Below are 13,003 nucleotides of genomic sequence, written 5' to 3'. Positions count from 1 at the left end.
GCCTCAGTGATATGATGACCTTTACCCTCAATGATATGATGACCTTTGCCCTCAGTGATATACTGACCTTTAGCCTCAATGATATGATGACCTTTACCCTCACTAATATACTGACCTTTACCCTCAGTGATATACTGACCTTTACCCTCAATGATATGATGACCTTTACCCTCACTAATATACTGACCTTTACCCTCAGTGATATACTGACCTTTACCCTCAATGATATGATGACCTTTACCCTCAATGATATGATGACCTTTACCCTCAGTGATATGATGACCTTTACCCTCAATGATATGATGACCTTTACCCTCACTAATACACTGACCTTTACCCTCAGTGATATACTGACCTTTACCCTCAGTGATATGATGACCTTTACCCTCAATGATATGATGACCTTTACCCTCAGTGATATAATGACCTTTACCCTCACTAATATACTGACCTTTACCCTCAGTGATATGATGACCTTTACCCTCAGTGATATAATGACCTTTACCCTCAATGATATGATGACCTTTACCCTCAGTGATATAATGACCTTTACCCTCACTAATATACTGACCTTTACCCTCAGTGATATACTGACCTTTACCCTCAGTGATATAATGACCTTTAACCTCAGTTTTTATACTGACCTTTACCCTCAATGATATGATGACCTTTACCCTCAATGATATGATGACCTTTACCCTCAATGATATAATGACCTTTACCCTCAGTGATATGATGACCTTTACCCTCAATGATATAATGACCTTTACCCTCAATGATATGATGACCTTTACCCTCAATGATATAATGACCTTTACCCTCAATGATATAATGACCTTTACCCTCAATGATATAATGACCTTTACCCTCAATGATATAATGACCTTTACCCTCAGTGATATAATGACCTTTACCCTCAATGATATAATGACCTTTACCCTCAGTGATATAATGACCTTTACCCTCAATGATATAATGACCTTTACCCTCAATGATATAATGACCTTTACCCTCAGTGATATAATGACCTTTACCCTCAATGATATGATGACCTTTACCCTCAATGATATGATGACCTTTACCCTCAGTGATATGATGACCTTTACCCTCAGTGATATGATGACCTTTACCCTCAATGATATGATGACCTTTACCCTCAATGATAACTGACCTTTACCCTCAGTGATATGATGACCTTTACCCTCAATGATATGATGACCTTTACCCTCACTAATATACTGACCTTTACCCTCAGTGATATGATGACCTTTACCTCAATGATATGATGACCTTTACCCTCAATGATATAATGACCTTTACCCTCAATGATATGATGACCTTTACCCTCAGTGATATAATGACCTTTACCCTCAGTGATATAATGACCTTTAACCTCAGTGATATACTGACCTTTACCCTCAGTGATATAATGACCTTTACCCTCAGTGATATACTGACCTTTACCCTCAGTGATATAATGACCTTTACCCTCAATGATATACTGACCTTTACCCTCAATGATATTATGACCTTTACCCTCAATGATATAATGACCTTTACCCTCAGTGATATACTGACCTTTACCTCAATGATATGATGACCTTTACCCTCAATGATATGATGACCTTTACCCTCAGTGATATGATGACCTTTACCCTCAATGATATGATGACCTTTACCCTCAGTGATATGATGACCTTTACCCTCAATGATATAATGACCTTTACCCTCAATGATATGATGACCTTTACCCTCAGTGATATAATGACCTTTACCCTCACTAATATACTGACCTTTACCCTCAGTGATATAATGACCTTTACCCTCAGTGATATACTGACCTTTACCCTCAGTGATATAATGACCTTTACCCTCAATGATATAATGACCTTTACCCTCAGTGATATAATGACCTTTACCCTCAATGATATACTGACCTTTACCCTCAATGATATGATGACCTTTACCCTCAATGATATACTGACCTTTACCCTCAGTGATATAATGACCTTTACCCTCAATGATATAATGACCTTTACCCTCAATGATATAATGACCTTTACCCTCAATGATATAATGACCTTTACCCTCAGTGATATATGACCTTTACCTTAGATATAATGACCTTTACCCTCAATGATATAATGACCTTTACCCTCAGTGATATAATGACAGAACTTGAATTCATCTTGTAAATATTTTATTACTGCAGCAGGTGAATAACCAATCAGGAACCTCCTACACAAACGCCCCGCCCCCTGCTACATGAAAACCCGATATAGACCCAGACCAGAACCAACCACATCAACCAGATTCCTCATGTTGGCGCTGCTACAGTTCATGGTGGTCCTGAGGCCAACGTTGCCATGAAACAACGAGTTGATGTTAAGTAGAGAGAAGGCAGTGAAGGAGGAAGAGGAGGAGCTGCTGATGAAGACCAGTCCTGAATGTGAGTCCATGAAGATGTGCCGGAAAACCGACCCAGGAAGAGTTCCTTAAAAACTCCCAACATAAACAAAGCAGCACAATAAACCAGACTGTACGTCTGTACATCCAGCAGGTCAAAGGTCAGCAAGCTGACAGCTTCAGCCTCCACATTCATCCGGTCTGATCCTTCAGAGGTCATCTGAGGTTGTCATCTTCTCAGCTTCTCATCGTACCTATGAAGAACAGAGAGATGAGACAGGAACTAGAGACAGATGGAGACAGACGATTCATCGAGTTTAAATCAATTCATCTGTGATTTAAGTATCAGGAGAAACAACACTGAGAGAGAAAGGTCAAATAATAAAACGTCTAAACCAAAGATCTGGAAAAACTTCAGCAACTGGAGGAATAGGTGAACACATGAACAGCAGACAGAAGAGATAAATCGAGCTACATGCTAAACAGTAGCATGTAGCTCTTCTGTTCATGGGACACAAACAGAATAACAAAAAGCAGATCAGGATCTGCAGAATGAGAGTAAAATAGAACAAGAGCCGAGCAACAAATAACAGCAGAAAAACAGTAGCAGCAATGATAGCTCAGCGTTAGCTCATCAATAGCTCATCGTTAGCTAATTCTCATCGATAGCTCAGCGTTAGCTCATCAATAGCTCATCATTAGCTAATGCTCATCGATAGCTCAACGTTAGCTCATCAATAGCTCATCGTTAGCTAATGCTCATCGATAGCTCAGCGTTAGCTCATCAATAGCTCATCGTTAGCTAATGCTCATCGATAGCTCAGCGTTAGCTCATCAATAGCTCATCGTTAGCTAATGCTCATCGATAGCTCAGCGTTAGCTCATCAATAGCTCATCGTTAGCTAATGCTCATCGATAGCTCAGCGTTAGCTCATCAATAGCTCATCGTTAGCTAATGCTCATCGATAGCTCAGCGTTAGCTCATCAATAGCTCATCGTTAGCTAATTCTCATCGATAGCTCAGCGTTAGCTCATCAATAGCTCATCGTTAGCTAATGCTCATCGATAGCTCAGCGTTAGCTCATCAATAGCTCATCGTTAGCTAATGCTCATCGATAGCTCAGCGTTAGCTCATCAATAGCTCATCGTTAGCTAATGCTCATCGATAGCTCAGCGTTAGCTCATCAATAGCTCATCGTTAGCTAATGCTCATCGATAGCTCAGCGTTAGCTCATCAATAGCTCATCGTTAGCTAATGCTCATCGATAGCTCAGCGTTAGCTCATCAATAGCTCATCGTTAGCTAATGCTCATCGATAGCTCAGCGTTAGCTCATCAATAGCTCATCGTTAGCTAATGCTCATCGATAGCTCAGCGTTAGCTCATCAATAGCTCATCGTTAGCTAATGCTCATCGATAGCTCAGCGTTAGCTCATCAATAGCTCATCGTTAGCTAATGCTCATCGATAGCTCAGCGTTAGCTCATCAATAGCTCATCGTTAGCTAATGCTCATCGATAGCTCAGCGTTAGCTCATCAATAGCTCATCGTTAGCTAATGCTCATCGATAGCTCAGCGTTAGCTCATCAATAGCTCATCGTTAGCTAATGCTCATCGATAGCTCAGCGTTAGCTCATCAATAGCTCATCGTTAGCTAATGCTCATCGATAGCTCAGCGTTAGCTCATCAATAGCTCATCGTTAGCTAATGCTCATCGATAGCTCAGCGTTAGCTCATCAATAGCTCATCGTTAGCTAATGCTCATCGATAGCTCAGCGTTAGCTCATCAATAGCTCATCGTTAGCTAATGCTCATCGATAGCTCAGCGTTAGCTCATCAATAGCTCATCGTTAGCTAATGCTCATCGATAGCTCAGCGTTAGCTCATCAATAGCTCATCGTTAGCTAATGCTCATCGATAGCTCAGCGTTAGCTCATCAATAGCTCATCGTTAGCTAATGCTCATCGATAGCTCAGCGTTAGCTCATCAATAGCTCATCGTTAGCTAATGCTCATCGATAGCTCAGCGTTAGCTCATCAATAGCTCATCGTTAGCTAATGCTCATCGATAGCTCAGCGTTAGCTCATCAATAGCTCATCGTTAGCTAATGCTCATCGATAGCTCAGCGTTAGCTCATCAATAGCTCATCGTTAGCTAATGCTCATCGATAGCTCAGCGTTAGCTCATCAATAGCTCATCGTTAGCTAATGCTCATCGATAGCTCAGCGTTAGCTCATCAATAGCTCATCGTTAGCTAATGCTCATCGATAGCTCAGCGTTAGCTCATCAATAGCTCATCGTTAGCTAATGCTCATCGATAGCTCAGCGTTAGCTCATCAATAGCTCATCGTTAGCTAATGCTCATCGATAGCTCAGCGTTAGCTCATCAATAGCTCATCGTTAGCTAATGCTCATCGATAGCTCAGCGTTAGCTCATCAATAGCTCATCGTTAGCTAATGCTCATCGATAGCTCAGCGTTAGCTCATCAATAGCTCATCGTTAGCTAATGCTCATCGATAGCTCAGCGTTAGCTCATCAATAGCTCATCGTTAGCTAATGCTCATCGATAGCTCAGCGTTAGCTCATCAATAGCTCATCGTTAGCTAATGCTCATCGATAGCTCAGCGTTAGCTCATCAATAGCTCATCGTTAGCTAATGCTCATCGATAGCTCAGCGTTAGCTCATCAATAGCTCATCGTTAGCTAATGCTCATCGATAGCTCAGCGTTAGCTCATCAATAGCTCATCGTTAGCTAATGCTCATCGATAGCTCAGCGTTAGCTCATCAATAGCTCATCGTTAGCTAATGCTCATCGATAGCTCAGCGTTAGCTCATCAATAGCTCATCGTTAGCTAATGCTCATCGATAGCTCAGCGTTAGCTCATCAATAGCTCATCGTTAGCTAATGCTCATCGATAGCTCAGCGTTAGCTCATCAATAGCTCATCGTTAGCTAATGCTCATCGATAGCTCAGCGTTAGCTCATCAATAGCTCATCGTTAGCTAATGCTCATCGATAGCTCAGCGTTAGCTCATCAATAGCTCATCGTTAGCTAATGCTCATCGATAGCTCAGCGTTAGCTCATCAATAGCTCATCGTTAGCTAATGCTCATCGAAAGCTCAGCGTTAGCTCATCAATAGCTCATCGTTAGCTAATGCTCATCGATAGCTCAGCGTTAGCAAATGCTCATCGATAGCTCATCGTTAGCTCAGCGTTAGCTAATGCTCATCGATAGCTCAGTGTTAGCTCAGCATTAGCTAATGCTCAGCGATAGATCAGTGTTAGCTCAGGAATGTTTCAGCTCTTACTGTCGGATTGCCTCTGGGATTTGCAGCCTGTCTGTGGGGATGAACTGCGACAGCTGCTCCAGGTTCTGAATGAATCGAATCTTCCTGCTAAATTTGTCACTGTGGAAAACAGGTGAGGTCAGAGGTCATAATAAGTTCTCTGATCATGATGCCAAGATGGAAAGAGACACGTTTTGGCTCATCAGATATTGGCCTTATTTATTGCGAGTCTGTGTTTGGACCAGTATGTGTGTGGGAACAATGTGTGTGGGACCAGTGTGTGTTTGGACCAGTGGATGTGGGACCAGTGTGTGTGTGTGTGGACCACTGTGTTTGGACCAGTATGTGTGTGGGAACAATGTGTGTGTGGGACCAGTGTGTGTTTGGACCAGTGGATGTGGGACCAGTGTGTGTGTGTGGACCAGTGTGTGTTTAGACCAGTCTGTGTGTGTGTGTGTGGACCAGTGTGTGTGGGACCAGTCTGTGTGTGTGGGACCAGTGTGTGTTTGGACCAATGTGTTTGTGTGTGTGGGACCAGTGTGTGTGTGGGACCAGTCTGTGTGTGTGGGACCAGTGTGTGCGCTGCAGACCTGATGAAGGGCTTGACCAGTGTGATCAGAGCCTTGATGTACCAGGCCGGATGCACCACCAGGAGGCCCTTCAGGTCCTTCTTCAACCTGCACAGAAACACCTGCTGAGCAGCTAGCTCCACCCGCCCGCACCGCCCTGCCGGAGGAATCCATCCTACCTCCTGTCAATGGAAGTGTAGCACTGATGGAGCCACTTGACGGCTGGCAGCTTGTTCCTGGGAGCCATGGCGCACAGGTAGACCAGCAGGTAGTTTCTCTGAAACCATCAGGTCCAGTGTTCCCACGATGTACCTGCAGGAGAACGAGAGCCGGGTCACCTGTCTGTCCAGGTGGGCTTCTGTCACGCGCTGCACTGACTCCACACCCAAACACACCTGAACAGGTTCTCCATAACATACTCATAGTCCTCCACTGTGTTCTCTGGCAGGTAACAGGAAGTGAACAGAATTATGGCGTTCATCCCGTCTCCATAGTAACCTGCAGAGGACAGGTAATTTCACTTTGTTGTCATGGTGAACACAGATATTGATCTGATGCTACAGGTGTGTTCTATGGTGGTTCCAGGTGTTGCAGCTGTTCCTGTGTTTCAGATGCTGCAGGTGAGTTACTGTGTTTGATGTACTGCAGGTGAGTTGCAGGTGTATGTGTGACCTCTGACCTCCATGTGACAAGACCTGCAGGTAAGGCTCCAGGACGCTCATGTTGACCTGGTACTCTTGTCCAGATATGGAGAACCGCCTCCACCGGCGGCCATGTTGGTCCACCTGGTCCAGCTCCATCAGACCCTCACTGGGCTCCGCCACGCCCACGGACCGGCCCCTCCCCATCTCAGGCAGGTCGTCTGTCAGGAAGAGGTCAGCAGTCAGCGTCTGAGCAGTCAGCAGCTCCGCCTCCCCGCCGCCTCACCTTCCCACTCCAAGTCGTGCACGCCGTCCGGCAGCGTCCCTGACTCGCTGCCGGACGGCGTCTCCAGCGCCTCCAGGTTGATGTCCAGCGACGGCGAGTCGTCCGGTCCCGGATAATGCCGCTGCCGAGAAGCTGTCGCTGCTCGGGTCGCTGAGGGCGGGCGCCGTCAGCCGCTTCCTGGCCCTGGCCCCGCCCGACTGAGTCTGGCTGGTGGGCGGGGCTAAAGAGAGGTGGGGATCGGGCTTCGGTTCAATGGATCGAGGGCATCCGTTTGGACCAGAACCAGACTCACCTGAATCAGCAGCGCCTCCTGCTGGACCCTCAGCATCCTCCGGGAGTGGCCTGAAGACCGGGTCAGAACAGAACCACCGGGTCATGACAGAACAGCAGCAGAACCCAGTCCAGTAAAACCAGTGAAGGTTCTAGAGGGTTTGATGTAATAATGCTGATCAGAACCGTTTTTAATTCTGGTTCTGCTGCAAGGTTCTTCCTGCCCACTGTCACCACATGCTTGCTCAGCTTGTGGCCATCATCTGACCTGAAGCTGAGTAAGCGGGCCGGTTCTGGTTCTGCTGGAGGCGGGGCTTACCTGGGGAAGCCGTCGTCCAGCCACTCGTCCCTCAGCTCCAGGTCCTGGTTGCTGCCGGGCCGCAGGGTTTCCTCAGCCGCACTGCAGGGGCCGAACACACACAGTTAGCGCGCAGCTGATGATGTCACCGAGAATGCTCTCTGGTTGGTCCATTTCCTAAGAAACAATCCAGTCACAGAGTCCCTTTTCTGATTGGATAACTGGGTCAACATGTTCAGAACCAGAACCACAGAAAACCAAAGACATAAAACCAGGAAGAAAACAACATCTGAGTAACTGGACCTAAGCCGACCGGACGGACCGGACCCAGTAAACCAACTCTGTGACTGACTGGACCCGACCCGATCAGATCCAGCTTCCATCAAGGACATTTGTCCCCAGAGGAACAGGGTGACCCACATGCGGTCCACAGGACCACCGGTACCAAGACTCACTCCTATGGTTCCGTGCAACCGACCCGGTCCCGTTCTCCAGATGAGAAGCTTCTCTGGCTCAGCAGGAACCGGCCCGATGGCTCAGACTGACACACCTGAGCAGGTGAGGAGGGCGGGGCCTATTGTTCCTGACACACACTGAGGCCCAGCCAGGTGAGAGCCTGCTTCATGTTTCTGTCGCGCTGCCTTCAGGGTCCGGCTGGGAAAAACCCACATGTGTTAAGGGGGCGGGGCTTAACGCTTAACATCCGAGACAGTCAATGACAACTAGAGTTAGTGGACAGGTGGACGTCCAGGTGTCCCACGGGACGCTCTGGACCGTCAGGAATTTCTGGAGGATTTCACTGGATTTGAAAGATTCTGCAGGTTCTGGAGTCAAGGAACCAGTGACCCAGCACCGCTCTGACCCGGATCAGAGCGGCAGGTCCAGAACCACTGTTCTGCTTGCAGTATAAACCGGACCTGAACCAATCAGGTGCTGACTTTCCAAACAGTGACATAATCCACACAGACCCGGTTCTTCTGCTGAGGACCAGAACTGGATCAGAACCAAGGCAGTGAAGCCTTCCATGCCAGACGGGAAGAACCAACTTCCTCTGTGAGCAGGAACAGGAAGCACACACACACACACACACACACACACACACACACACACACACACACACACACACACACACACACACACACACACACACACACACACACACTCTCTCTCTCTGAGGTTCTGCTGGTCAGAACCGGGCTCACCTGTCCTTGGTGGTCCCGTCCATCTGCCCAGCAGGGGAGTTCATGATGTCACAGTGATGTCACGGGGTGTCTGCTCTGCATGTATGACCGGCCGCCGGTGTGTGTGTGTGTGTGTGTGTGTGTGTGTGTTCCTCCTTCTCTCTCTCCTGTCTGACTCGCCCAGCAGGTCCGACTGCATAGCAGGGCAGAGCCGCTCTCTGATTGGTCCAGGCTCACCTGGTCGCTGCAGACAGGTGGGGCGGGGCGTCAGCTGCAGCTTCATTAACCAATCAGAAGGAGGAGCTGCAGGGTCCAAAAGCCTGTCGGTTCAGATTTTGTGTTCTGGTTGGATTCCAGATCGAAACGTCCGGTCCAGAACGTCAAGACCGGACGTTCAGAACCAGCACATGTTCTGGTCTCTGCTGCAGCTCAGCCGGATCCGGTGAGAACATTCTGCTGCAGTCCTGGTTGGTTCTGGTTCTGAGCCACGAAGGTTGGGTCTGGTGAGGTTCTGAGGCTGGATCAGGTGGACTGGGGCCGACCGTTTGGACCTGGGTCTGTAGGTGAAACAGAGCTTACAGGTTGAGCTGCAGATGGAAACCTGTCACTGAAGCGAAAGAGGTCACTTCCTCTTTGTGTTTCATAATAAAAGCCTCCTCTCTGCCTCATTGTGAAACGTGCTGCGTTTCCAGACAGGAACAGGAAGTAGCTTTCACTGAGACACAAAGTTTCTCCACAGAACCCAGAAAGATCCAGATCTGATTGGCGGTTCTGGTGGTGAACCGGGTCATCTATTCAATCCAAATCGGCCAATCAGAGTGCAGATCTGGAGCTGCAGAAAAACTCTGATCCAATAAGACGTTTCTCTGAGACGGGCCAAAACTACAACCAAGGTTCTCCTCAGGTCAAAGGTCAAACAGAACCACCCACATACTGCTTTAGAACTTCTAACCTGTGGCAGGCTTTTATTGTGAAGGAACCGATCTTAGAGACTTTTACTGTGACAGGTTTTCTTAAGAACCAACCTGACAAGCTTTTATTGTTGTGAACAGAGTTCTGAACACCGACTTCCTGTCGTTACGGCCCTTTGTTACAAAAACAGGAAATAAAGGCTTTAATTTCGAAAAGTTTATTTAATTTATGATATAATGGCTTTTATTCTGAAGGGTTGGGACAGAACGTCTCTCCGCTGCTCTTTGGCCGATCCAGTAGGTTCTGTTGGACCCGCCAGATTGATGCGAGTTTGAAAAGATTCTTGACCGTACTTTGTGTTCTGATGCTGCATCTCCATTTTCCAGCGTCGTTGCCGTGGTAACAGAGGTGAGGTTAGAGGTCATCGAACTTGCCCTGCAGCTCCTCGGCGGTGATGCGCGGCAGGCCGCCGTCCAGAGGGCAGCTGTCCACCAGGCTGTTTGTGGGCGTGGGCGGCACCGCCGGCTCCTCTTCCGCGTCTCCCAGGCAAATGGCGCCATCACACTCCTTCAGGAAGTCCTGGACCAGGGGGAGGAGCTTCTTCCTGGACGCCAGCGCGTTACCTGGCAACCACACACAACTGTTACGCACCTCAAGCTCCGCCCCTCCCCGGAGAGCCAGGTGAAGGCCTCACCTTGATGGAACGCTGAGATCAGAGGGTGGAGGCAGGGGGCGGGGCTGAGGCCGAGGGCGGGGCTCTGGGCCCGCTGCAAGTAAGCGCTCACCTGGAGGAGAGCGTCATGGTTGGCATGGCAACCACAACCAGCAGAGTCTACTGATGGAGAACTACAACTACCAGGTTTCCATAGTGACAGTACTATGGTACTTCCAGTGTGTAACATGTGATACCTGCTCCCTGCAGGTGCTGCTGTGGCTGAACACAGCGAGCTCTCTGATTGGCTCCTCGCTCTCAGTGAAGGAGATCGTCATCAGCAGCAGCACATCAAATCCTGACTTGTGACAGAAAGCTGAAAGCTCCGCCTCCAACTCCGCCCTCTGCAGCAGCTCCTGCAACACAACAAGGCTGAGGGAAAGAGCTGCAACAGGGCCCCCTGCTGGCACTCACACAGTACTGCTGCTGTGTATGAATGCACTTCTGTGTACAGTTCAGGTGTTACCTCCAGAGTGAGGTAGATAACAGGAAGGGCGACGTTGAGACTTCCTGAAACAGTTTTCATGTCTTTTAACAACATCTGCTCCATGTTCAGACCTGCAGACAGAACACTGCTCTAACTACTGGCAAACACTGAGAGTGCTAGCTAACACCGAGGCTCACCTGAGACGTCCAACTTGGCCTTCTGCAGCTCCTGGAACAGAGCGCCCCTTGGTGGCAGAGAGGGGAATCGCGCCTCCAGCTCAGCAACGTAGCAGCTGTCTTTAGGAGTCACTTTACCAGCAGCGGCAGCCATGTTGACACAGTCCAGCACCACTGTGGCTGCTCACACACACAAGGTTCAGAACAGCTTCTAATCAGATATGCCCTCAGAATCTGGTCAGGCAGGTGTGTGTGTCCAGGTGTGTGTGTCCAGGTGTGTGTGTCCAGGTGTGTGTTTCCAGGTGTGTGTGTCCAGGTGTGTGTGTCCAGGTGTGTGTGTCCAGGTGTGTGTTTCCAGGTGTGTGTGTCCAGGTGTGTGTGTCCAGGTGTGTGTATCCAGGTGTGTGTGTCCAGGTGTGTGTGTCCAGGTGTGTGTATCCAGGTGTGTGTATCCAGGTGTGTGTGTCCAGGTGTGTGTATCCAGGTGTGTGTATCCAGGTGTGTGTCCAGGTGTGTGTGTCCAGGTGTGTGTGTCCAGGTGTGTGTGTCCAGGTGTGTGTGTCCAGTGTGTGTGTCCAGGTGTGTGTATCCAGGTGTGTGTATCCAGGTGTGTGTATCCAGGTGTGTGTATCCAGGTGTGTGTGTCCAGGTGTGTGTGTCCAGGTATGTACCGTAAAGTAGGAGGGCGAGCTGTTGGTCCAGAATCTGTGGAGCCTCCTTGATGATGCGTTCGGTTACCAAGGTAGCACAGGATCCTACCATCTCCACGGTAACGGGACAGGTTGGGGAGGGTGTCCTCTCAGCCTGACGGTGGTCAAGCACCTCCACTACTGCCCCCTCCAGGTCAGTGTCTGAACTGCAGGAGAAAGAGGATCAGAACTCAGCTGTGGAGGCGAGGCGTTCAGGGCCCTGCGGCTGCAGCACCTGCCGGGGTCATGATGAGTTCATGGTATCCAGGCAGAATCAAGGGACCCTTCTGCAGCTCACCTGGGCAGGACGTTGTGATCCACTAGGGTGAGCCGCAGGCGGCCGGCGCGCCGCAGCGCCCGCAGGTCCAGCTGGTCCCGGAACAGCAGCAGGTGTTGCGGCAGAGCGGCGCGACGCAGCAAGAACACGCTGTCGGACCGCAGCGCCAAGTCTGACTGCCGGATGTTCATCAGGCAGAACCAGCGCAAGTCTGACCACCAGTTCTCTGACACACACACACACACACACACACACACACACACACACACACACACACACACACACACACACACACACAGGTGGACCTCGGCACACTGAGGTCTGGCAGCTGATTGGGCGACTTCCTCACCTTAGACAGGAAGTAGGCGAAAGGCCATGGCGGACACCATGGAGTCAACATCACAGGCTTCGTTCCCCAGAACCACGTGGACGTCTGGGCCCGGCCCGGTCCTGGGAACCGAGACGAGACACAGCAGTCACAACCAGAACCAGGCTGGGATCTGGTTCTGATGTGTGGGACCGTTGAAGTGATTTCTCAGGGTGCATTCAGACCGAATGGTCCGGTGGACTCGGTTCTATTGGGAACTAAAGTTGCAACATTTGTTACCTTTTCAGAACTGTAGTTCGCATTCACACTGCACTGAAACTAAGTGAAAAAGCTGTTCCCCCCGTCGCCTGTAGGGGCGCTGCACCTACAACTACTGAAGGAATCGACTCCAACCCTCTGAAGAAGACCAGCCACTTTCTTCTTCACAAAAAGAAACGGAGCGGTGTCAGATTTTAGGATTTCTTCATTGATCTACATTATTAGTTTGTTGATGGAGCAAACTAAACCATCTGGAGCAGGAATCACAGAACGATGGCAGCGCCT

At 48.9% G+C, this 13,003-nt stretch overlaps 2 protein-coding genes across 2 annotated transcripts; both read right to left on the bottom strand.

The window, feature by feature from the left end:
- Positions 1-2,183: 2,183 nt before the first annotated feature.
- Positions 2,184-9,954, bottom strand: LOC129379983 (bcl-2/adenovirus E1B 19 kDa-interacting protein 2-like protein). The gene is given in 12 exon segments (XM_055060941.1): positions 2,184-2,660; positions 5,716-5,814; positions 6,285-6,371; positions 6,443-6,537; positions 6,539-6,575; positions 6,659-6,761; positions 6,943-7,125; positions 7,191-7,297; positions 7,299-7,410; positions 7,483-7,532; positions 7,780-7,860; positions 8,961-9,954. Coding segments are annotated over 12 exon segments (1,023 nt in total). The 5' UTR covers positions 9,005-9,954; the 3' UTR covers positions 2,184-2,635.
- A 98-nt stretch (positions 9,955-10,052) lies between these two features.
- On the bottom strand, positions 10,053-12,323 carry LOC129379985 (exopolyphosphatase PRUNE1-like). Its single transcript, XM_055060942.1, has 7 exons — positions 12,154-12,323; positions 11,838-12,022; positions 11,188-11,346; positions 11,030-11,121; positions 10,761-10,919; positions 10,546-10,636; positions 10,053-10,474 (listed from the first exon to the last, which is right to left on the bottom strand). The coding sequence occupies exons 1-7, from the start codon at positions 12,321-12,323 to the stop codon at positions 10,266-10,268; spliced, it is 1,065 nt and encodes a 354-aa protein (XP_054916917.1). The 3' UTR covers positions 10,053-10,265.
- Between the last annotated feature and the right edge of the window lie 680 nt (positions 12,324-13,003).

Source organism: Poeciliopsis prolifica, unplaced genomic scaffold, assembly GCF_027474105.1.
Source record: "Poeciliopsis prolifica strain line A6 unplaced genomic scaffold, Auburn_PproV2 SCAFFOLD063, whole genome shotgun sequence".
In the NCBI taxonomy this organism is placed as follows: Eukaryota; Metazoa; Chordata; class Actinopteri; order Cyprinodontiformes; family Poeciliidae; genus Poeciliopsis; species Poeciliopsis prolifica.
This window is presented reverse-complemented; position numbering and strand designations above follow the sequence as displayed.